The sequence below is a fragment of the Alexandromys fortis genome, unplaced genomic scaffold (assembly GCF_014885135.2).
Source record: "Alexandromys fortis isolate MF-2015 unplaced genomic scaffold, M_Fortis_MF-2015_v1.1 scaffold_46, whole genome shotgun sequence".
Lineage (NCBI taxonomy): Eukaryota > Metazoa > Chordata > Mammalia > Rodentia > Cricetidae > Alexandromys > Alexandromys fortis.
Genome location: NW_026067919.1, coordinates 2,085,440 through 2,110,411, shown reverse-complemented (window position 1 = coordinate 2,110,411; position 24,972 = coordinate 2,085,440). Strand labels below are relative to the sequence as shown.

Below are 24,972 nucleotides of genomic sequence, written 5' to 3'. Positions count from 1 at the left end.
CGACACTGAAGGTTTTCAGAGCTGCTTCCGGCAGGGGAGAGAGGACGAGATAGGTCTGTGGGGAGTGGTCTTGCTGGCCTGTCCTCTGCTCCCCTATGACTGTTGATCACTAGAGATTTTTCGTTTTTCTGGTTGGGGGTATCCCTACAAAAAAATCCTCAGGACAAAGCCTGCCATTGAAGGAAAGTATGCTGTTTAGTGTGGAACCATTTACCACTGTGTTTTAGAAAGCACACCCTAATGGTTTCATGAATCAATTATGGATGAAAGGCCCCCTCCCCTGCTTTTTTGTTTTTGGAGTCAGGTTTTCTCTGTGTAAAAACTATCCTGGCTGTAGGCTTTGTAGACCAGGCTGGCCTCAGTCTCAGAGATCTGACTGCCTTGCCTCCCAAGTGATGGAACTAAAGGTGTGTGTAAAAGACCCTCTTTATATAGGGCATAAAACCAACTTTAGAGATGGTTTTCTGTGCCTCATCCTGGTTGCCATCCAATAGGAAATACCGTTAATGCTGCTATATAGTAAGTGTGTATAAAGTAAAGTATGTGAAGCCATTTTACATGTAAAAATGCTGCTTGGTTGCTAAATTGTTTATATGAAAAAGTAAGGTTTGTTTTTAAGGTTCTAAAAATGTGTGAAAATGGAGAATCACGGAGGGGAAGGGGGCCTCCTCACACCCACGCACTGACCCTGTGCCTAGGCTGGTCAGCTCACTCTCTTCTTGCTGTTTTAAAGCTTTGTGCTTGTTTCAGAAATGAGGCTTTCCTTTGGTTCTGGGGTTTCACTGAGGACCTAAAACAAAATTTTAATTTGTATTTTTTTTTAAATGAGTCACTATTTATGTGAAAAGTCTTCCTGAGCGCAATAATTCTGTGAGATAAGAGGCAGCCACAAAGCTTGTACCCAGGAGACACGATCTGCTTGGAGCCCAGGTTCCAGTACTTCGTAGCTCTCTGCCTTGGACACAGCTTAGGGTCTCTATCTAGTCATACTTTCCCTTGCTTCAGGATGGGGATGTGCTTGAGATAGACCCGGACTGTGTAGCCCAGGCTGGCTTTGAACCTGAGATCCTCTTGCCCCAGTGTCCCAAGGGCTGGGGTTACAGGTATGCTACCATGCCCAGCTCACTCAGTTTTCTTTTTTGCAAACTTAAGATAATGGTGCCCTTCTCAGAGAGCCGCCATGAGTTTGTATTTTGCTTATAGTAAGCTCTTGAAAATAGTTCCTGTCAGTGAGCCTGCATGCCAGTTACTGTCTGTGAGAATATTTTTCAGTTCCATTTGGTGCAAGTGTTGGCACAGTGACGCTGCTGTTCATCTCGAGGACTTAGTGTTGATATTCTAGGGCTACTCGATGTTGTAATTAACCCATTTTGTAGTAACTCAGGTAAAGTGCTTTTCACTTAGGGGTCAGTTACTAAGTGAATTGTAATGCTAGAGTTTTAAGATTAATAATTACTGTAATAAATCTACTATAATTGTAGAATTAATGTGTTGTAGAAATGTTTCCTTAAAATATCTCATTCTTGAGGTATCACAGAATAAGGTTCTACACATTTAAGTGTTGAAACAGCAGCCCGAACTTCTGCATTTTTTAGCGTCCAGAGGGAAGGTTACATTATGACACATTCCTCTTTGAGAACGGTTTTATCTTAGTTGTCCCTGCCACAGTTGCTGCTCCTGAAGTGTCTGTGCTGCTCTGTGATGTTTGCAAAGATGCAGTTGGACAGTTATATGATGTCCAAAATGACAAATGTACACAACTTTGATTAAATTACTAGTCAGTTCCATAAAGCATCTATTTTGAGTCCTCACTGAATTGACTCTGCCTTGTTCACATTGGTATTTCAATAAATATGAATTTTTAAATCAGATTTATTTCAGATTAGTTTGCTCAGAGTTGACGTTGTATTGTTACTGGACTTTTGAGCGTAGTGCCATTCTAGAAGACATGTTAGGTTTTCAGCTTCACACTTTTGTTAGGCTGAAAGGTGGATTTCAGTGTGTTCCAGTATGATCTTTTGTTCTATGATGGATTCTTCAAAGTTTGCTTATAATGACTGTGTTTCCTTGATGTGCACACTTTAAAGCTTTTCCATGTTTTGTAATCGGCAACATCGACAGTTGATGCACACTGTGAATTGATGATGTGTCCTAGGTCAGCGGTCTCTTAAAATGACAGGTCCCTGGTACTTCTCAGCATTCAAAATTAAATTTTAGGCTTATGTGCAATGGCAGTTGTTTTATTCTAGAGACTGTTTCGTCATTAAAAGTATGAAAATAAAATTAGTGTGATGCGTTCTTGAGAACAAGCTGTCTGTGGCAGGAAATGCTTGGTTGGTGAGGAGTGAGGATGTGTCTGTCTTAAGGCATGCAGTCTGGGGGGTATAGAAGTCTAGATGTAGGGGCTGGAGAGATGGCTCAGCGGTTATAGAGCCAACAGCTCTTCCGAGGACCCCAGTTCCATCCCCAGCACCCATATCAGACCACTCACAACCACCTGTAACTCCAATGTCAGGGGAGCTGACATCTTCGCCTGGCCTCCTTGGGAGTCTGCACACACACAGCTTACACATATCTGGACATACACAGAAATAAAAATAAAATTATAAAAAAAGTCAGGCCTAGCATTGGGAGACAGAGAGAGGTGGATGGGTCTCTGTCAGTGCAAGGCCACCTAGGGTGACGCAGTGAGAGTCTGAAAGGAAGGGAGAAGAACTTGCAGGCAGGATGAAATGTCTGTGCTGCTGAGGCTCCCCTCCTGTCTGTCAGCCCAGTGTTCTTGCTGTGCTGAGCCCTGGGTGAGTGAGGGAACTTCCTCTAACCGAGATTTCTGTGTGCGTGTTGTACATGCGTACTGCTTCAGTTTCCTGAAGTGTATTCACAGAGCCCCCATACGTCTAGCTTTGGTTCCTCAGGTGAGTCTGAATGAATTATGACTGTTAACCACCCCCTTCCTATATCTTCTTTAAAAAAAAAAAGCAGCCAATAGCCTCACAGATTGACAGCGTGATCTGCTCATGCCCTTGTGGACACAGCATCATGTTAGTTACGTCAGATAAACTGGCAAACAGGTGAACTTGGCTTCTGGCTCTCTAGGGAAGAGTGTGCACTTGCTAGCTTGCCTATCAGAATCTTGGGTTAAAGCATATCGGATGATGGGAATTGGAAACACAGCCAGTTATCTTGTTGGCTTATGGCTAAGACAGTTGTTAAAAGTAACCTTTTAGTTTGCCTTAGAAGAGAATTAATTGTCTGTCTGTCTTGCTTATGTGGACTAACCAGCCTTAGTTTCCTTCCTGTAAATGAGGGTGGATAGAGCAATACTAGAGAATTCTGTGTGACTTGTTTAATTCGCTCTTAGTGACCTCAGATCATCACATCAAAGGTTCCCTTTAAGGGTGAAGTACTGACACTTCCTCATTGTGTCTCACCCCAGGGACAGGACGTGAAATAACTCTCCCTTACTCCTTATTTAAGACAGAGAAGCTTAGTAGATTCCACAATCACAGTTTTTGGAGATTGAATTGACTTGCTGTCATTTAATATAGCAGGGCACCTTGCAATTGTTTAAATAGCAATTCTTTGTATAATCCTTTCTGTCCAGAGAAACAGCCATTCTTAGGTAACGGTAGCTCAAAAATACATTGTAATATATTGGCTTATTGCTTAGAGTTGTCGAATTTATCAGGAAATCACTTTTGTATTGAATAATATATGGACCCATGGATGCTGGGAGAGAAATTTGGGTTCTTTTGGGGGAATTCTCTGACAGGAAATTAGGATTTTTGTCAGATTCTTTTTTGTTTTTCAGATTGGCTTTTTAAAAATCCCAATAAAGTTCTTTTAGGTTAAAATAGTTTTCAGCTGGGTGTGTCTGGTACACGCCTATAATCTTAGCACTTCGGAGTTCGAGCTCAAATCGCCCAGACTGCATAGCTATACTGGGTCTCAAAATCAGGATTCTTTTGTTGTTTAAAGGTGCTCTTTGAATGCTTGCTTCTTGTTTCCTTTTCCTAATTTTAGAAACAGTTGATAGAAGTCACTTGTGGGCTGCAGAGATAGATAGCTTAGAGGTTAAGGGCATGAACTGTTCCTGAAGAGAATCGAAGTTCCATTCCCAGCACCCACATGAAGCAGCTAACAGCTGTCTGTCACTCCAGCGCCAAGGGATTGGATGCCACCCTCTCATCTGTGTCTGCACTCACGTGCGTGGGTTTACAAAGATATGCATGCTATACCTAATTAAAAACAAAAGAGAAGACACATTTGAAAAAGTCACACATCTCTCAAGCAAATCGCCCAAGGTAGGGAGTTTTTTTCTTAATAGGAAGCAGTAATATTTTTGCCCCTGCTTCTTCCAGATAGCCCCCACAGTTTTGATTATTTTTAAATTTATTGTTATTTTATGTGTATGTTGGTGTATCGCATGCCATTGCCTAGTGTTTAGAGGAGGCTCGAAGAGGCCATTGGATCCCTGCAGTGGAGTCATGGGCAGCTGTGAGCTTTGTGTGATTGCTGGAAGCAAACCCAGGCTCCTCTGGAAAAGCTAGTACTTTTAATCTCTGAGCTATCTCTCCAGTCCTACACTTGACAGTTTTTGAAGAAACCTTGTAGATATCTCTGGTTTTTACCCTTCTTTTAAATTAGCAAATTCTACCTTTTAACATCTTGCTCTGAAATACTAGTATTTATTTAGCTTACCTAGCACTCTTTATATTCTAAACAATATATTTAAACTTTCATTTCCTTCACATTCCCATAGTATTTTTTTGGTGCAGACTTTGACAAATGGTGATACTAATACTGTAATTGTGTGATAATTTTTTCCCCTGCTACCCTCATTGACCTGTAGATTTTTTTTTTAAGATTTATTTATGTTCACTTCATAAGTTTAAGATTTGTTTTCCCCTAGGAGGCCAGAATAGGGTATCAGATCCCCTGAAACTGGAGCAACAAACATTTGTGAGCCACCTTGTTGGGTGCTGGGAACCAAGGTTCTCTGCAGGAGAAGCTAGTGCTCCTAGCCTCAGAGCTGCTTCCACAGCCCTCCGCCCTGGGAGTTATTAGCTATCATTAATGTTACACCTTCAAGGGCCAGCATTTGTGATGTTTACATGGAATAGCAGCTGCACCCTGTCTTCTGTGCAGTCTGCTAATAAAAGGTCAGCCAGTTGTCCGGGTGTGGATGGTCAACCCAGGCGGAACAGCGTGGGGAATTAGGTTTCCTGCAAACTCCCTGTGACTCCCGAGCTGCAAATTAAGTCAGAGCATTTAGTCAAATAGATCAACCCCTTCACATAACATGTCCTTTGATTAAAAATATGCTGCATTTAAGCTTCCTTCATACTTGATTTATGCTTTCTTGCACGAGTTTCTTTTCCTTTGGGGATTTTAATTGTTTTTTTTCCTGTCCCTTTATCTTTTAATCATTCATTTTAAGTTTTATTTTTATTTTTTGGTGGTACTGGGGTTCAAACCCAAGACCTTAGATACTCTGGGTAAATGCTATTCCACAAAACTACACCTCCATTTGTTTTGTAACTTTATTATGTTTGATACATTCTAAAGCTTACTTTTGTCAATTACGGCCTGTGTGGTTTCCACTTTTCAGGCTCTTTTCCTTTGTAGTTTATTCTCTTGCATTTTTGCACTCCCTTTTCCTGAATGGGGATGTGAGCCTCCCAGTGCGTGCTCAGCTTGCCATAGTTAGCCCAGACTCACCCACTGCGCCGAAAAACCTGTTTTATGCCTCTTTTCAGGCCTTTGGTACTTGTTGGTTTTTTTTTTTCACATTTCAGTCAGCTTATTCATATGCAAATGGTAATTACCGAGTGTTGAGGGTTCATCAGGCTCCTGCTTGTTAGCCTGTTCACTTTCTAGAACAGGAGCTGAGGCACACAGAACAGGTGAGAGCTGTGGCTTTGCTGGTGTCTGCAGCTAGGGGCCCAAAGGAGAACTAAAATGAAAGTTTTTTTTTACTTTATCAGTCTTGATCTCTGTCAAAATTCCTCAACCCTGAGTGTGGATTAGAGACAGGAACATTACGGTTGTGTTGCTCTTTCTTTAGGAAACTAGTAGCAGTCCTGTGGGAGGAATCATGTTTACGTTAGTCGTTCATTTGTTGGCTTAAAAGATATATAGGAAGAGGGTTGGCAAGATGGCTCAGCAGATAAAACATTTGTCACCGACCATGTCTGTGTGTGTGTGTGTGTGTGTGTGTGTGTGTGTGTGTAAGAATACAATAAAGGATCACAAATATATAAATGTAAACAAAGATATAGAATGAACTAGTTTGAGCATGCATGTTATTTAAACCTTTTCAACCTACTTTAGTCAGCTGTCACTCATGCACTCGCTCCCATAATTATGCAGCTCTCCTAATAACCTCACTTATGAATGAAGCTGCTTTTGAGAGTGCTGTATTTGTTGTAAGAAAACCTATATATAGTAAGGTGTGAACCATAGATAAGAGCGCCAGCGGCACTCAGAAAGCAGTGGAGGCACCGCTAGTATCTGAATGCACATAGGGTGTTAGGTGTGGCTACAAACCCAAGTAGAACACTGTGCATGAATGGACTGGGGGTGTAGCTCACTGGTAGTGATGTGTTTAACATCTACGAGTCCATGGGTTCCATTCCTGGAAACAGCCTCCCACCCCCACCCCACCCCATAACACGAGGATAAAGGCAAGTGTCAGAATATTTTCTTTCTTCATGTCAGGCTCATGCAATGACATTAAAATACTGCATGCAGCATTCAGGTGGAGGAGGAGGAGCCACTTGTTCGTTTCCCAGCCGCCCAGACTCCCGAAATAACCACACAGGAACTGTATTAATTAAATTGATGCTTGGCCAATAGCTTAAGCATATTTTTAGCTAGCTCTTATATCCTGAACTAACCTATCTCCATTAATCTACATATTGCCACATGGCTGTTGTTTACCGGGGAAAGTTCCATCCGGTCTCCTGACTCCACCTTCTTTTCCCACATTTAGTTGAGTTTAGTTTTCCCCGCCTACCTCTGTTCTGCCCTACTATAGGTCCTAAGATCTATGCCCTTTATTAAATAAGGGTATTCACAGCATACAGAGGGGAATCCCACATCATTCAGGTGTAATGTATACAGTATTCAGGTATACTACACAGTCTATTTAGGTTTGATGCGCACAGAATTCAGGTATTTACAGCAGAAGGAATGGATGGTGTCAGGCTTGAAAGCTGCAGCCAGCTGTGACTATTACCCGCATCTGGGTCTCTGGTTGGAGTTAATACTTACATTTCTTTATCAGTTGATTGATCAGCCAGGATGTTTGATTCAACTTAGTGTGTTCAGCTTGTTATCCTAAATGGGGGTGTTCTAAGACAAACCAGAAGTGAGAGTTTGTGTTAGAATTCTTACGACGTCTAAATCACATGGCAGCTGTTTGAAATTAAACTCAACATTTTGGTGAATGCTGTTAATTTTTTTCTTATCTGAACCCCCAGTTATGAAGTCCTGCAGTGGATCTAGCCGCTTGCCTATCTCTAGACACTACATAAAATATGGAAAATAGAAAAATTGATTGATTTTGACCCAAACTGAGGAGAGAGTCTTTCTCAGTCTGCCTTTATTTTCCCTTTCATGGCTACCAAGAGTGGATAGAATAAAACCCAGAAAGTATACACACGAGGTTTACGCTCTCAGCTTGGGCCACTGAGCTCAGGGCAATGTTAGAGCTTTGGAGTAGAGTGGCAGAGGGGTGGGGGCGTTTGCTGTCTCTTGTACCAGAGTTCTGTTCCCTGAGAGGAGCTAGAGCTGAGAAAGACAATTTTCTGTTTTGGAAAAATAAAAATCCTCGTTCCGAGGGTTGATGAAGCCATAGTGTTGCTTCCATTGTAGAATAATGGCTGGCATGCCATTGGTGGATGGCTTCCTGCCACCCCGAGTATGTCCATTTTCAACACGGGGAGAAAGAAAGGGCGATTTTCTTGCAGTAGATGGTACTTCCTGCAGGTTAGTTTCTCATAAATGCGTGTGAATGGGAGACAGAGCTGTGCAAGTACAGCCTGCTGAAACAGGTTGAGCGTGAAGACGTTTCAACATGATCTTTCTTGTCTTCTTTTAAAGAATTCAGAAGGAGCTTGCAGAGATTACGCTGGACCCCCCTCCGAACTGTAGGTAAGTACTCTGGTTTCATTTTCCTATTTTATAGAAGGTGCATTTGAATAAAGAGTGAAGACAGCACGGTGGCTTGGACTTTAAGGAACCGGAGAGCGGGGTAGTGGTCGGCTGTGCGCAGAAACTCTCGCAAGCGTGACTGTGCTGGACTGGCATTGTCCACAGTGGGGCTGTGTCCTCGTGAGGTGCTGGCATTACAGGACAATACATACAATCATCTCCCGTTGGAAGAGATTTCTTGGCCTTAAATGATGTTTGTAATGTCGTAGAATGAAAGTATGGCTAAAATATTTGTGTTTGATAGCTAACTCAATTTAACTTGTTGGAAATTGATTTTCAAAAGCACCAAAGCTCTCGCGGGGCTTTTTTATGCTTTATGTCGTGTCTTTGGTCCTTGGTTGAGCTGAATAGTAATGAGTGGTTTGAGGCAGTAAGAGTGAAATTTTCTTTTAGTGACTGCATTTCCCGTATTTTTTCTGGTCAGTGTTTATTTGGAGGAAATAAAAGTATTTGCCCAGAAGTGATTGATACACAGGTACATGGAGGAAGAAGAGAAAAATAACTTCCTGCCTGTGCTGGTCTCGGGCCAGCGTGATAATTGGATGGTGGCTGTTGGCTATTTTAAGCCCTTTATTTTTGCTTTGGCTCATGAGGTCAGTATTGGAACCAGGCCAACATGGAGTTTCCCTGCTTTAAATTGAATGTCTCAAACATTGACGGTGAGAGGGCAGATTAAAAAAGGACAGTGTTTCCCATGTTGATTCAGTACAGTTCTGATCTTGTTTATCTCATTTTCATATGAAAATGAACCTTTTGCTGATGGCCACATGGATGTGTGGGTCCTTGGTGCCTTAGTTTCGTCTGGGAAGAGTTCTGATGAGGCTTATGTTTGCAGTGACTCTGTTCTTTACTTAAGCATCATGCACAGTGCACAGAGCTGCAGGGATAATGTTCAAATGCTGTGCACTTAAGTGAGTCTTCTTTGTGCTGGATAAGACCATTTACTGTCTGACTCTGACATGCTTGAGACCTAGAGTACAGTTATCTCAGGTGATAGAGACTGACTTGGGGAGAAATTCAGATGGAATTAGATTTAAAAAAAAAATTCTTTCTTGGAATACTGTTTGTTTTAATAATGTTACTTTTTTAAAAAGAAAAAATAAACTATTTTAGCATATATATTTGTAACCTTTAAAAAACTAGTTTGTAAATATATAAACTTCATTTTTTTGCTTGAATTATTATGTATTTGATTGATTCATAGTAAATCTGTTCACCTGTATTTCTTTTTGTGGCATTGAGGGTAGAACTTGGAGCCTTGGATATGACAGACAAGCTCCCTACCACTGAACTGCATCTCCACCCACTGTTACTTTGAGACAGGACCTCATTATGTATCACACACCGGCTTTGAACCCTTCCTCTTCCTTCCTCAGCCTCCTGAGCACTGGGATTGCATGCATGTACCCCTGTGCTCAGATTACCCCAATGCAGTTCACTAGAAATGTGGTTAGCGTCTGCAGAAAGAGAAGGATGATGAACTCTGGTTTGCTTTTGTTCAGAGTTGACAATAGCTTTGTGGTTGATGTTTAAAGGATTTGGTGTGCGGACTAAGGACCTAGCTTACAATATTATAGCAAGTGGTCCCTCCCTGAGTCTGCATGCAGCTCTCATTTCCAAAGAAATGCTACAAAGTCTGTCCTTTGGTCCATGGACAGTTTGTAGTCAGCTCTCCCAGACGACGCTGCGGGGGCATGTTTGGGGCTCTACTTGTTCACTCAGACAGGGAGGGGAGGAGGGTTTGATCTCTGGGTCACCTGGCTGTGTCTGTGGAGGTGTCACTTTGCACACAGTTCACGACTCAGTCTGTCAGGCTAGGTACGGAGGCTCTGGGTTTTGACCCCTATTTTAATGTGATATCTTAGTTAAGAAACACGAGGAACAGATTGAAGGAACAAATTTTTAGCTATCATGGAGGCCTTGAGTGAAATAGCTATTCCCCCACTCCAATTTCATATTCAGTGGAGACAGCCATAGTTGTGTGAGCCATTTCCAGAGGAAATTGTCTTGTAGTAGAGTATTGGCTCACTCCACCCCACCCTATAGGTGTTGAAGGAACCCAAATATGCTGCTAACCATGCGATCTCCCAGTGACCTCTCCAGTAGTTCTTCAATAGAGCGCCCACGAGTGATTTAACAGGCTAAATTATTTTATGTAGGAAGAACACGTTTGCACGTGTTAAATTTTTTTGCATGTTTTATTCTTGAGAAAGGTAAAAATAAAATACATGTTTTTTTTGGGGGGTGTCTGTGTTTGTTTTTTAAGGTGGGTTAATTTTTCCTTTATCAGTTTTCTTTTATGTACATTAGAGTGTAAATGTTTCAAAACAGTCAACTTCATTATGTGTCCAAGAAAAAGTTTCTGCTCATAGAATCTGCCTGTGGGGACATAGCTAGAGGAAATTCTCCATCCCTTCTGAATTAAAATGTGTATGAGGTGTGAGATCGGAGTTGAACTGCAGTTGTTCTGGATTACCCACACCATTTGTTAAAGATGGGGCCTTGCTGCTGAGTTGTCTCTTTCTCTGCCTTTCTCTCACCGTTTTCTAAGTTTCTGGACAAACTAATGGATTCCATCATGGCTTTCTCTGGCATACATGCTGTTATACTTTGTTCTAACTTGTCCCTCTCTCCTGCTTGCCCCTTGCCCCTCCCAGTGGTTCCTTTTCTCTCTTGAGTACTCCCTCCTGCTCTCTACCACATAGATCTCTTTATGTTCTCCCACCAAAATATTTCCCCACTGTCTTCAGGAGTCCCTCCTTTTTTTATGTCCTACATACATGCATGTGAATGGACACACAAACACACACAAGAGAGTTTTAAATCTAGGTTCTACATGTGCGAGAACATGTGGCCTTTAGTCTGTACACATTGCTTGACATAATAATTTCCAGTTCCATCTATTTCCCTGCAGATGTTATGATTTCGTTTCTCTTTATAGCTGAGTAACGTGCCACACTTTTGTTAACCACTCATCTGGTGATGGACATCAGGATCAAACCTCAGTAAAGAGCCGTGTGCGTCCCTCTGCTGTGTCCACTTTGAAGTTCTTTGGTGATACTCTAGTGGCCCAGATGGCAGTTCTAGCTGTGTTTTTCAAGGAACTTCCATACTGATTTTCCATACTGGCTACACCAGTTTACCCTCCCACCAGTAGTGAACAGGGTTTCCTCCCCCTCATACTCTCTGGCAATTGTTTTCAAAGTAATAGTCATTCTGCCTAGAGTGACTGGGATCTCAGAGCAGTTTTAATTTGCATTTCCCCCCTGACTAATTGTGTATTTGACACCTTTTTTCAAGCGTTTATTGGCCATTGTATTTCTTCTTTTGAGAAATGTATTTTCAGCATACTAGCCTGTTTATTAATTGGATGATTTGTTCTTTAATTTTGCTGTTTTTTATATATTCTAAATATTAATTCTCTGTCTGATGTGTATTTGGCAGAATTTTTTCTCATTCTATAGGCCATCTCTTTACTCTGAAGATCTTTCCTTAATAATCCCACTTGCCAATCCTTGGGATTATTTCCTGTGCTTCTGATGAATTATCTTGACACCCCTGTTAGGAATCACTGGGTTGTAAATATGAAGATTTATTGCTGAACTCTCTGTTCTTTCTGTACGTGTGTGTGTGTGTGTGTGTGTGTGTGTGGCTTTCTTATGCCAGTACCACACATTCTGGTTAGTGTGTCTTTCGTGAGCGTGAACCGGACTGTGTCCATCCTCCAGCTGGCATGCTTCTCCTTATCTCTCCCCATTATTCAGGGTTTCTTAGCTGTCACCTCTTCTGTGACACTGACCCACTGTAGTGATGAAGAGAGTAAGTTAGTAGAGGAAAAAGGATGTTCTAGATCATTGTTATTGAAACAGTATGAAGGGAAGGTATTTGTGTGTGTGTGTATGTATGTGTGTATGTATGTGTTTAGGTGTATGCATGAGTGGGTATGTATGTTTCTTGAAACCGTACTGGGGATTTCCAGTAAGTAGGATTCTGTGCCTGTGTGGTGGTGTCTTAGGGAGAGTACCCAGTTCAGAAGTCTTGTTGGCCTCACAGCTTCTTTCCCTTCTGGTTGGTCGCTGTAAGAGCAGAATAACAGTCTGTGGATGTGGAAGAATGGTTGTACAAGATATTTATTCTTTTTATTGCTTGGAACTTAAGCACCTTGCTCAGGGTTACACAGACAAAAACAGATGATTTGAATTTAATAAATTCAAGTGTTTTTTATTCTTTGAACATTTCATACGTTTCTATGATGTATATTGACCACATCCATCTACTACCACACCTCCAACTCTTCCCAGTACCCCTGCCCCACCTCCTTCCCAGCTGTGTGTTCTCTTTTATTTTGTGATTATTAATAACCCTGAATCCTGTTACTCCTGCACATAAGCACATGGGTGTGTGCCCATCCAACATACCAGCGACCACATCCCAAAGGAGAGTGACTCCCTCAGCAGTCGCCAGCTGCAGGTAGCCCCTCTAATAGGAGTGTGGCCCTTCCCCATCCCTGGTGCAGTGCAGACACCATAGCTCCTGTGATGTGATGCATCCTGCAGCTACCTCATGTCCAGGAGTCCGCATCCCACAGCTCTCCTCCCCAGCCGCTGTTGTTTGTTTCTGGAGTTCCCTGAGCCATGGGAAGTTGTTGGAGAGGACCATCTACAGTGGTGGACTCAGAGTTATTTATCTTCAGCATTGTGACCAGTTAGAAGACAGCATTACTCCTTCAAGAAGAAAATTCTTTAACCAAGGTTTAGAGTGGCGGGGCTCTGTGGCTCTGAACATCTAGCATAGTGTTGACCACATGATCACTAAGCAGAACAAGTGTGTTCTCCCTTCTCTCCCCCACCCAGACCCGTGACCACCTCAGTCAAGGGCGTTTATATTTGTTATTCTTAAAAAACGATTAGAGAGCTTACAAACGGTCCCCAGGCGGGCTGGCAGAGGGAGCCCGCCATGAGGGCGGCTACAGGAGGACACGCTTCCTTGGCCCACTGTGGCGGCAGGTAACAGACACGTAAACACAGGAAATAGCCATAAGTATTTATTAAGGAAGAGGGAGAAAGAAAGACAGAGAAAAGAGATAAAAGGAGAGAGGAGAGATAAAAGAAGAGAGAGAGAGAGAGGAAACGCGTGCGCACGCTAAGGAAGCAGAAAGAGAGAGAGATCCCAAGATGGCGATTGGCGGGTCAGAGGTTATGGGAGTGGGCGTGGCTAGGGCAGGGACCCAAGAATATCATTCCCACATCTTGCTTTTGATAAAAAGCAAATTAGACACTTCAGTTTGAAGGAATTGGGGCGGCGAATTCTCAAGACTGCTTCCGGCTGATTGTGGGCGTCGTCTTGGGGAGGGGTGCGAGAGAAGGCTGGGGTGCTGGGAACATCCTGGCATAGCTGGTCTCTTTGCTTCTGACCGATGTCTGTGGCATGGGAATGTCTGGAGTCCCTAAGTTATTGGCAGAACAAAGAACAAAGTCAAATTAAGGTTAAAAGAAAAAATTTTAGGACCAGGGAATCGAGGGGGTATCTGACCTGTTTAAGATGGATTTCTTGATTTGGCTCCCTGGAACTCACGAGAACTCCTTGGGTTTGTGAAAACAGAAGTTTTAGACATATATAATGACTGTAGCATAAGGGATAAATTTGGTTCACAGCACCAATGTTATTCTTAAAAAACGATGAGAGAGCGGCTACAAACGGTCCCCGGGCGGGCTGGCGGAGGGAGCCCGCCATGAGGGCGGCTACAGGAGGGCACGCTTCCTTGGCCCACGGTGGCGGCAGGTAACAGACACGTAAACACAGGAAATAGCCATAAGTATTTATTAAGGAAGGGGGAGAAAGAAAGACAGAGAAAAGAGATAAAAGGAGAGAGGAGAGATAAAAGAAGAGAGAGACAGAGAAAACGCGTGCGCACGCTAAGGAAGCAGAAAGAGAGAGAGATAGGTCCCATGATGGCGATGGGCGGGTCAGAGGTTATGGGAGTGGGCGTGGCTAGGGCAGGGACCCAAGAATAACATTCCCACATCTTGCTTTTGATAAAAAGCAAATTAGACACTTCAGTTTGAAGGAATTGGGGCGGCGAATTCTCAAGACTGCTTCCGGCTGATTGTGGGCGTCGTCTTGGGGGGGGGTGCGAGAGAAGGCTGGGGTGCTGGGAACATCCTGGCATAGCTGGTCTCTTTGCTTCTGACCGATGTCTGTGGCATGGGAATGTCTGGAGTCCCTAAGTTATTGGCAGAACAAAGAACAAAGTCAAATTAAGGTTAAAAGGAAAAAATTTTAGGACCAGGGAATTGAGGGGGTATCTGACCTGTTTAAGATGGATTTCTTGATTTGGCTCCCTGGAACTCATGAGAACTCCTTGGGTTTGTGAAAACAGAAGTTTTAGACATATAATGACTGTAGCATAAGAGATAAATTTGGTTTGAAATTTGGTGAGGTCACCTTGTAAAACCTCAACCTGGCGAAACCTCTCAGCTGTCAGACTGTCAGAGATCTTTGAGAAGGATAAGATTTTACTTGAGTTACTGATTAAAAAATGACAGAGAACTTACTTGGTTGGCACCCAGAGCTACTCTTTTTTGGGTCCTCCATGGTCGCTGAAGGTTGCACTTGAGCTTTGCTGTTTAGCGCAGGGCCTGCCAGGCTCCAGAAGATCCTGTGGGCTAAGAAATCTGTAGGAAGACAGGCCTACCTTGACCTGAGCAGCTAGGCTGTCGATTCCGGTGATTCCGTCCACGTCTAGAGATCTTTAGTTTAGATGAAAGGCAGGTTTTCCCAATGGTCAGCGCTCTGCAGTCGAAGCGAGATGCAGAAGGACGTTGTTCTGCGCGTGACTGTCTTCTTTGGAGGGAGCAGAAAGCTGCTGCTAGGAGCCAACCTGTCTCTTTTGTCGTTGTTAAAAGTTATTTTAATAATTAAATACTTAAATATCACATTCCCCAGATCTCTGAGCAGTTGAGGGCTGTTTATCAGGTATAACTATAGTATAGAATTTGTTTGGAAAGTTGGGTCTGAGCTTGACCAAATTGGCTCTTAACAGGTAAGATTTACATTTGTAAAAAGATAGAGGGAAAAACTGCTTGAAATATAAGGTTAGCGGCAAAACTGACAATGGTAAAGAACAGCTTAAGAGACTTAAAGGTACATACCAGTTTAAAATACAAGACTCATGTTTTGTAGTCTGAAATAAGATGTAATAAACAGTTATACATAGAGAGAGTGAACAAGAATTGGGCAACGTGGATGCCTCTGATGGGCCCTATCAAAGGCATTTGACCATTGCTCAAAACATATTTAACAGAGTTAGCATAAGGAGTTTGGTGAAAACCTGGTGAGAAGGCAGGGTAAAACCGGGAGAGTGTGGTCACATGACCTGGCTCTCAGCCAAGATGGCGGCGAAAAGGTCACCTGACCCATCTGGCCTTCAGCCAAGATGGCGACCGCCTAACAATATTCCTTTAGGACAGTGGTCCTCAACCTATGGGAGGGACCCCTTGGGAGGAAAGCATATCAAGTATTTACATTACAATTTATAACAGTAGCAAAATTAAAGTTGCAAAGTAGCCATAAGTAATTTTCTGGTTGGGGTTACCACAGCGTGAGGAACTGTATTTAAGGGTCACAGGATTAGGAAGGTTGAGAGCCACTGCTGTAAGCATTTCCATTTATACTCTTGTTCTTCACCTTCCGTTTGGTTTTGAAGGTAACCCGTCATTGCTGGTAAAAATGCATGTTCTCTTCTCTTCTACCTTTGCCTCAGGGTGACTTCTCAGCCCAGACACAGCCAGCACATGGCCTTGCAGGGCGGTCATGGGTACATGTGCTGCCCCTTACCACAGCCTGACAACTGGTGGATCAGAAATCCTTGCCTCTCAAAGTTGTGTTTGCTCATGGATTCTTCCCAGCAGCAGAAACTTCAATGAACCGGGCAACTTCAGGAAGCATTATTGTTTCTATAAAGTCACCAGAAAAATGTCTTGCTGTTTTATTTTAAAATGTTATTTTTCAAGTCATTCTTTAGACAGCATTTATCTTCTGATAGAAATGCTGCATGGTAAAAGGGCTTCAGTGACCATTGCCATTGTAGTTTCTTTGTTTTGATTTTTGTTGCTTTTAGAACATATCAGAACGTGCATGGAAAACATGTATTAAGTAATCATGCTGGGATTGCATTTTATAATGGCTGTAGAACATTTTATTATTTAGTGTGCTCACACATATAACTGGGTATTATTTCAGGTTTATTGCCTAACTACTTCAGATATAAAGAAAGTGTCATATTACTTTGTAATATGCAGTGTTGAACTTCCAGAGTGCTTTGTGTTTTAACTATCCTGAAAACTATTTTTGTGTCTCTAAATTATTTCCTTACAGTGATTATTATAGTTCACCAATTTTAATTTTTTTAATCAACTGATCATTAATCAACTTGAAGACAAAGCTTCTTGTTGGCACATTTTAAGAACCGTACAAATTTTGATTTTTGCATTTATGTTATTAAAACTTTTCTTTTGGACTGTTTTTTACAATCCAAATTTACTTAAATTGTAAAATTGAATAATGTGGTATCTTTACAGGTGTATCCAGGGCTTTATTTGTGGACAGTCCATAAATTATTCTAAAACGTCTCTGTGCTGATTGGTTTCTGTGAACTTGACAGAAGCTAGAGTCACCTGGGAAGAGAGAACTTGAGTGGCAGGCTGGCCACAGGCAGTTTCCGACCTGAGAGGGCCCAGCTGCTCACAGCGACACCCTGGCAGTGAGCCTGGGCTGCCTAAGAAAGCAAACTGAGCTGGCCAGTAAGCAGCATGCCTCTGTGGTCCCTGCTTCAGTTTCTGCCTCCAGGTTCCTACCTTGAGCTCCCTTTCTGGCTTCCCTCAGTGATGGACTTGTAAGCCACATAATCCCTTTCCTCTCCCAAGTTGGGTTTGGTTATGGTTTCATGTCAGCAACAGAAATGTAACTAGAACAGTCTCATTGAGCCAGGCAAATCCATAAGCTAGACTCCATCTTCTGTTGTTGTACCCACAGGAGGATTCTGTGTGCTTTTAAATATGTGAGAGAAGAATTTGGTCATAATTTGAAATGACCGAAAGAAAAGGACTAATCCTCATGCAAGGGCCCCCGCCTCGACCTACACCCCTTTCCCAGAGCCCTTTTGCTGCCTGTGTCCTGATGTTTGGGGTTCAGCCGTTTTACACATGCTGCCCACTTGGGCAAGAGATCCTTTACTTATCTGCTGTTTCAAATCTTTGTGTGCAGATGATTCTCAGGATGAATGGGAAACAGGGAAGTGTGATTCCTTATCGCGAGGAGCTGGCAGGCGTGGGATGCTTCCAGCCTTGGCGGCAGTGGGCATGCTTTGTCGGCGTTTTCCCATTTAATCTTTATGAGGGTCAGCTGATGTTGATATTAGTTTTAGACACAGTTTTACAAATGGGAAGACAGTCCCTAAGGACACCTACCAAGTGACAGACCTAGGATTTCGTCCTTGGTGTTTCTGACATCTGACTTGCTGTGAGGGCTCACTTGGCTGTTTCCATAGAATTGCCACGTTACAATGTTCACCTTAGAACTGTGTGATTTGCGTCCTGGTTCAGAGTGGAATGACCTGGGAACCGTAAGCGGTGATCTAGAAGGTGACGGTTGAAGCTGAAAGCATTGAAGTGTCAGTCCAGAGCTGGCCCAGGTTTCTGGGAAGAGGCGGGACTGTTCATGGCTTCAGCAGTGGGCATTCTGGTATGAGGCTGAAGTTTGCCCGCACATAGAACCCAGCATGGACAGGCTTTGGAGGTCTGCAGGAGGGCTCAGAATGGACAAGTAGCCTGGAGAGAAAAAGGATAAACTTGTATCTTAAGAGCGTGAAAACAAAGACATTAAATTAACTACTATGTTAAATTGTTGTCAAATCCCTTAGACATTGCTAGTGTTGATGTAGTAGGCTGTTTTGCTTTTCAAGGATGTCTTAATATAGTGAACTAAACCTTGTGTGTTTTACTGTAAAATTGTACATTTTGGGACTATTCCAATAGCCTCCACTATCCCTGGGTAGCTTTAGTTTTATATTATGTTGCTCAAGAATTTCACACTTCTTCCTGAAGGCAGATGGATCCTCAGGTCCACACTCCAGTAGCAGATTCATTCTGTTCCTGATCTACATCAGTGGGAACTTAACTCACTGTGTAGATATGGTGAAAAGAGGGAACATTTAAAAAGCACTATGTTTTCATCAACTGTGAGCCCCAAATAGAGTTCCAATAATATTTTAATGGACAGTCTTTTGAATATAAAATTTAGAGTTTATTTGTCAAATATGTAAGTATAAGTGTGTTAAAAACAATTTAATGCATCTCAAAACGATCATTTGGTAGCTGTGCTTGCTAGTTTTATGTTAACTCCACACACGGCAGAGCCATTTGGGAAGAGGGAACCTCAGCTGAGAAAATGCCCCACCAGACTGGCCTGTGGGCAAGGCTGTGGTTTACTTTCTTCACTCATGATTGATGTGGGAGGGCCCAGCTTACTGTGGGTGGTGCCACCATGGGCTGGTGGTCCCGGGTGCTGTAAGAAAGCAAACTGAGCAAGCCACGAGGAGCAGGCCAGTAAGAAACATCCCTGCATGGCCCATGCAGCAGTTCTCGCCTCCAGGTTTCTGTCATGACTTCCTTCAGAGATGGAGTGTGACCTGACACCTGTGAGATGAAAGAAGCTCTTTCCTCCACAGTTGCTTCTGGTCATGGTGTGTGTCCTAACAGTGGAAACCATAACTAAAAAAGTAGTTATCTAAAATTAATGTTTTGCCATCTTCAAGTCATGTGTAGCCAGATGCATCCACCTTTTAAGAAGAAAGCCATTGGACGGTTGTCAGATGTTTGAGCTCGCTGGGATGTGGGTTAGTGGGATGGCTAACTGAGAGAATGTATGAACAGAGAAAGCTTGTTCTCCGGCTCACAGTATTCTGTTGTTTTTCAGTTTGCCATTGTTTTAAGCAGTGCTGTGTTTTCAGTTGGTGGCTTGTCACATAGGAAAGTCTGAGTCAGTTCAAGGTGGTATTGGGGACTAGGGGTAGCAAAGTAAAATTCCATCTGTGCAGGAATGTGTAAGGTGGTGACATGTTCAGAAAACCACCTGTACTGGCAGTAGTGAGCAGGACAAGATCTGGAAGGTAATTTTGAGATCAGTAGTCATTTAACATTAAGTACAGTGTTAGGTGCTGGTATTCAGTTATAAAGGAGACACAGGGACCTACAGCCTCTATGGAGTTTATGTTTCAGCCGTGAAGACTGACCAGGAATTGTTTTAGAACAAGACAAAAATGAAAAGCTGCCTTTTAAGGGAAGGGGAGGAGTAAACAGATCTCATGGTTGCTGTGAAGAACAAGCGATGGGTTTCAGAGTAGGATTCTGTTTCTGGTTGGATTGGAGAGGCACGTACCAGAGATTGTTCTTAAAGTAAGAATGCAAAAAAGAAGGGATAGAGGACTATAAATGTGCCAAAGTCCTAACGCAAACACAGACACAGCATAGCCACAGCCACGGTACAGCCACAGCCATCGCCATGGTACAGCCACAGCTATGACACAGACACAGACATAGTAACAGCACAGACACAGACAACACAGACACAGCACAGACACAGACAACACAGACACAGCACAGACACAGACACAGACAGACACAGACACAGACACAGACAGACACAGACACAGCACAGGACACAGACAGACACAGACACAGGATCTGCAAGGCAGGTGCCAGGGTCTCATCTGTGAATGCTGTATGGCTCATCGACTTGTGTGCCCATCCTTGTGTCACTTACAGTGTCCAGCATGGTATCAGTGCTCTCTGTGTAGAGGTTGTACTGTCTTGTTTAGGGGATGATGACAAGCAGAAGAGCCTCTCCTTTCAGAGCAGATGTATCCTCCACCCGCTGATTATTTTCTTAGGTGATTGAATGCACAGATGCCTGGAGAGGACCAACTCTCCATGCCATAGTGTTCAGGATGTGGGAAGAAGTCTGGTGTGGCTGGGTCAGAGGGGTGTGAGGAATGTCAGGATGCTCCAGAGAGGTGTGGAGAGTGTCAGGATGCTCCAGAGAGGTGTGGGAAGTGTCGGGGTGCTCCAGAGGGGTGCAGGGAGTCTCAGGGTGCACCAGAGAGGTGCAGGGAGTGTCAGGGTGCTCCAGAGAGGTGTGGGGAGTGTCAGGGTGCACCAGAGGGGTGCGGGGAGTGTCAGGGTGCACCAGAGGGGTGTGGGGAGTGTCAGGGTGCACCAGAGAGGTGTGTGGAGTGTCAGTGTGCACCAGAGGGGTGTGGGGAGTGTTGGGGTGCACCAGAGAGGTGCAGGAAGTGTCAGGGTGCTCCAGAGAGGTGTGTGGAGTGTCAGGGTGCACCAGAGGGGTGTGGGGAGTGTCGGGGTGCTCCAGAGGGGTGCAGGGAGTGTCAGGGTGCTCCAGAGAGGTGTGGGGAGTGTCGGGTGCACCAGAGGGGTGCAGGGAGTGTCAGGGTGCACCAGAGGGGTGCAGGGAGTGTCAGGGTGCACCCTGGGCAGCACCACCCACAGTGGACTGGGCCCTCCCCCATCGATCACTAATTAAGAACCTGCCATACAGCCAGATCTTATGGAGGCGTTTTGTCAATTGAATTTACCTCCTTTCAGATAACTCTAGCTGTGTCAAATTGACAAAAAACAAACAAAGAAACAAAACAAAACAAAAGACCCACCAAACCACACAAACAAACGACAAAACTAGCCAGCACAACAACCATGGGACAGGAGGAACTCCAGGGCAGGCTGCTGTGAGCCTGAGACTGAGTACACAGGTCTTAGTGAAGACCCCTAAAGTTCTCCACGAATTAAATGTTTAAGTAGCTAGTAAAGCAAAATGCCACCACAAGTGCTCGCTGTCCTCAGCTGTCTGCTTGCATTGACATTTCAGGAATAGCTGCTTTCATGTTGTCTTATTCAGGCAGATTCTATAAATGGATTCGGGAAGGGAAGCTTTTATAGTGGGAAACAGAGCTGTCTATCTGAATGCCGACCAATCAGGCTCGCAGGCCTAGGAATGCTTTTAAGAGCTCACAGATCATTCCGTGCTGTGAATGGAACAGACAGAACCAGTTGGGCATATATCATTATTATAGTCTCTCTCTAATGAAGTGTTTTCCCCTCCACAAAAATCATTGCTAGTGGCCTGTCAGTTTGTACATGGCTGGCTCTCATCTCTTGAACACAAAGTTAAGTGAGGCCTCATCACTCCAAGAAGGAGCTACTGGGAACGTTCTAACCACAGAATAGTAGAGTCTCCCTTAAAGCCAGGCTGGCTTAAGTCTGCTCGCAGACGTGGCCTGTGGCCTGGGGGCTGCAGGTCTCTCTGGCCTCAGTCCTGCTTGCTGCAAAGACTGAGCAGAATCATGAAGGCTCAAGTGTGGCCTTTGCTCCACTCAGACATCAAGGCCTGCCTCAAGCAGCACCTGCTTTTATAGTGACAACTCGGGGTACCCATGGCACCTGCTATTATGAGGTAGAAGCACTATTACACAGTGGTGGCTTCTCCAGAGACTGGATAGGCTGATTCTGTCTGTAACCTCCTGGTCTAGAGATGCAACTTCTCGGGACTCAGTTCTTTTGTCAAGCCCCATCGGGTGTCTTGAGGATCACATAAGTTAATGCACACACTTTTTAATTGGGGTATTGCTTATAACCTATGAATGCATGCACTTTCTGATGAAGGCATATGCACGTATTCATGCTCTTAATGTAACATTGTGTGTATAAAAGACATGCTCTTTCCCACATTGCCAAGGTCGAGAAGGCCGACATGCTTTGCTCTAAGAAGGTAAGCATAAAAGTCACCATCTTGTTCCTTGACCACGACCCTCAGTTGTCACTATCAAACCATAGAGGTTTTGTGTTTGTCATCTGTATGTGGACATCTTATCGGGTGCCCTGATAAGATTTACTGTTGTGTTATATAATTTACTATTAACTCAGTAGGCTTTTTTCATGTTTAGAAAACTCATTAATTGAGGTTATGCTATTGTCAGCTGAATTCCTTCCTGGGAATGTAATTACGCTCTCCGTGAGGTACTTTGCTTTATTCTTATAAGTTTGTGAGTTGTTCGGGTCTAATGTCTCTTAGCAGAATCAGAAGGTTAGGGAATTTTAAAAGTATAAGCTCCTGTTTAAGTAAACACACACACACACACACACACACACACTATATTTACGAAGCAGATCCTTGGTTTATTTGTTGGTATTTCTTGAGAAGGTGAGCTTAAGTTAATTTTTAAGCTTGTATTTAACTTCCTAAGGGGAAAAAGATATATTTTTAAAAAACTCTTTCAGTTATTTTTTGATGACACAGCTCAGTGAGCATCACAATATTCCATGTTCCTGGGTTACCTGACATTTTCATGGCTGTGGAGATGTGGAGGTAGTGTTGGAGTAACCTCTAGACTTAATTGCTATACTTGGAGGACCGTATTTGAAACAATTAGAAAAAACATTGGAAAGCATACAGATGTGTGTTATAGTAGTAAAATAATTTTATTTATTTACTGAAAACCTAGTGGACATTTTCTTTTCATTGGTGTCAAAACCTTTGGGCTTCAGTTCAAGATCTGTCACTGCAAGGCTCAGCAAGCTTGTGCCCTGTTTTTGTCAGAGGTGAACTACGATAACGGATATCCATGAAAGCACAGTTAAATAGAAATATGTCTTCATATTTTTGGATGGAGCATGCGTGGTAGCAATGAAAAGGGACAGAACAGCAAAAGCTGGAATAACTGGGGACCCCAGCTTGAGCTGTGAAGGGGAGGTGGTACTTTCTCCTCTGGGGAAAAGAAGGTTCCTTTAATTACTATGTAGGATTAATAAGACCGTTAGGGAAGGGATTTCTTTCAGTAAGGTGGACAGCAGATCCAGTGCCTTTTTGGAAGATGAAGTGTTTTCTGTGGGTACATTTGCTAAACAGCGAAAATATACCAGGTTCTCAACTTTTATATTTTTTTCATTTAAGATGTATTTTTAAAATGAGTTACGCTGTCTTCCTTTAGCAGTCACATGTGTATAGCATCTTTCTTGCCTGTTTCGGACTGTGTTGTGAACTTCAGTAATGAGCTGTCATCTGTTGATCAATCTTGGAAATACTTAGTTATTGAAGGTCATGGGGCTTTGCCCTAAGTCCTAAAAAGGGACCTCACACAGCTGTAATTTGGAAACCAAAGGATCCAAACTCATATAATCCACCTTTTAAAGTGTCCAATTTAGTGTTTCATTGCTAACAAGATGTATAGCTGTCATTACTGTTGTTTCCAAAACATTTTCCTCATCACAGACAGAAGCTCTGTTACTCTACCCCCACCCCAGCAGTCATGCCTTCTTTAACTTAGTATAATGTAAGCATTCAGTTTTGTAATGAATGCTAAATAATTAGGTGAGGGAGACGTCTCAGTTAGGAGTTTCTATTATGATGAAACATGATCTTTTGGTGAGAAAAGGGTTTATTTCAGCCTACAGTTCTACATCACCAGCCACCATGGAAGACCATAGGACAGGAACTCAAGCAGCGTCCGGCAGCAACTGAAGCAGAGACTATGTGGAAGGGTGCTGCTTACTGATTTTTCCCCCATGGCTTGCCTGGTCTGCTTTCTTATAATGTCCAGCACCACCTGCCCAGGTGTGGCAGCACCCCCAGTGAGCTGGGGCTACCCACATCAGTTGTTAAGAAAATGTTCCACAGGGTGCATCTCATCTTATCAGCTGAGGTCCCCTCATCCCAAATGAGTCTAGCTTGTATCATGTTGACACAGAACTAGCCAGCACAGGAAGAAAGGCTGAAATGAGAGAAGGTAGAGAGAGGCAAGGTAAGATTAAGTTATAATCAGCAAATACTAAGGATGGCATTGTACCAAGTGTGCCAGGCGCTGTGCCAAGTTTACCAGGTGATAAGCAGAGGAGCCTAAAGGGCATGCTGGGGCATGGAGTAGTTCAGAACTGCCCAGGGTATCAAGGGCCGGGATTGATCCCTACCACTGTAAATGAATGTAATATAATCAACACGTTAAATAATAATAATATAATAAAGGCCAGCTGACGTTTTCTTTGGTTGGTAATTTAGATTTTGAGTACAAGAGGTCATTTGTCTCCTTTACATTGAGAGTTATAGAATGAACTCTGAAGGGGATCTAGGAAACAGAAAATCAGCTTTCGTGAGAACAGTTAACCTTGTCTGCTTTGAGGCAGGAGCTCAGGGGGTGTAGGCTGGCCTAAGTTTTACAGTTCTCTGTCTCAGCCTGCCAGGGCCCCCATGCTCCATACCCCACCCTCAACCAGCTGCCTTCCTAGCCGTCTTTGACTTTTCATTTTGAGATAGGGTCTCACTGAATTACTCAAGCTGGCCTTGAACATAGTTCGTATGTTAGGCGGGCCTTAAACTTGTGATCATCTGTACCAAACTTTATTTTTGGGGAGCCATTAACCAGTCCCCAAATCATGACATGGAGACTTATGAGTTTTGAAAGTTCTGCCTTGGCTTATGCTTGGCTAGCTTTTTTTTTCTCCTTTAACTTAAATTAACCTGTTTCTCCTCATCAACATTTTACCTTGGGGCTTTTTACCTTTCATTCTGTATGTCCTCTTTCTGCTGGCTGGAAGCTGCCTGGCTGGCCTCAGGCATCTCCATTTCTTTCTCCCTCATTCTCTCCTCTCTTTTTCTCATTTTTCTTGGAGTCTAAATTTTTCTTCCTAGTCT

The 24,972-nt window shown here is 43.3% G+C and overlaps 1 protein-coding gene across 4 annotated transcripts in view; it reads left to right on the top strand.

The window, feature by feature from the left end:
- Positions 1–24,972, top strand: part of LOC126500578 (ubiquitin-conjugating enzyme E2 E2) — a 277,963-nt gene that overhangs the window by 7,773 nt on the left and 245,218 nt on the right. For all 4 annotated transcript variants that reach the window (XM_050140578.1, XM_050140579.1, XM_050140577.1 and 1 more), the window contains exon 3: positions 8,107–8,157. In XM_050140578.1, coding sequence (XP_049996535.1) covers positions 8,107–8,157 — 51 coding nt within the window. The remainder of the gene's footprint in view (positions 1–8,106; positions 8,158–24,972) is intronic.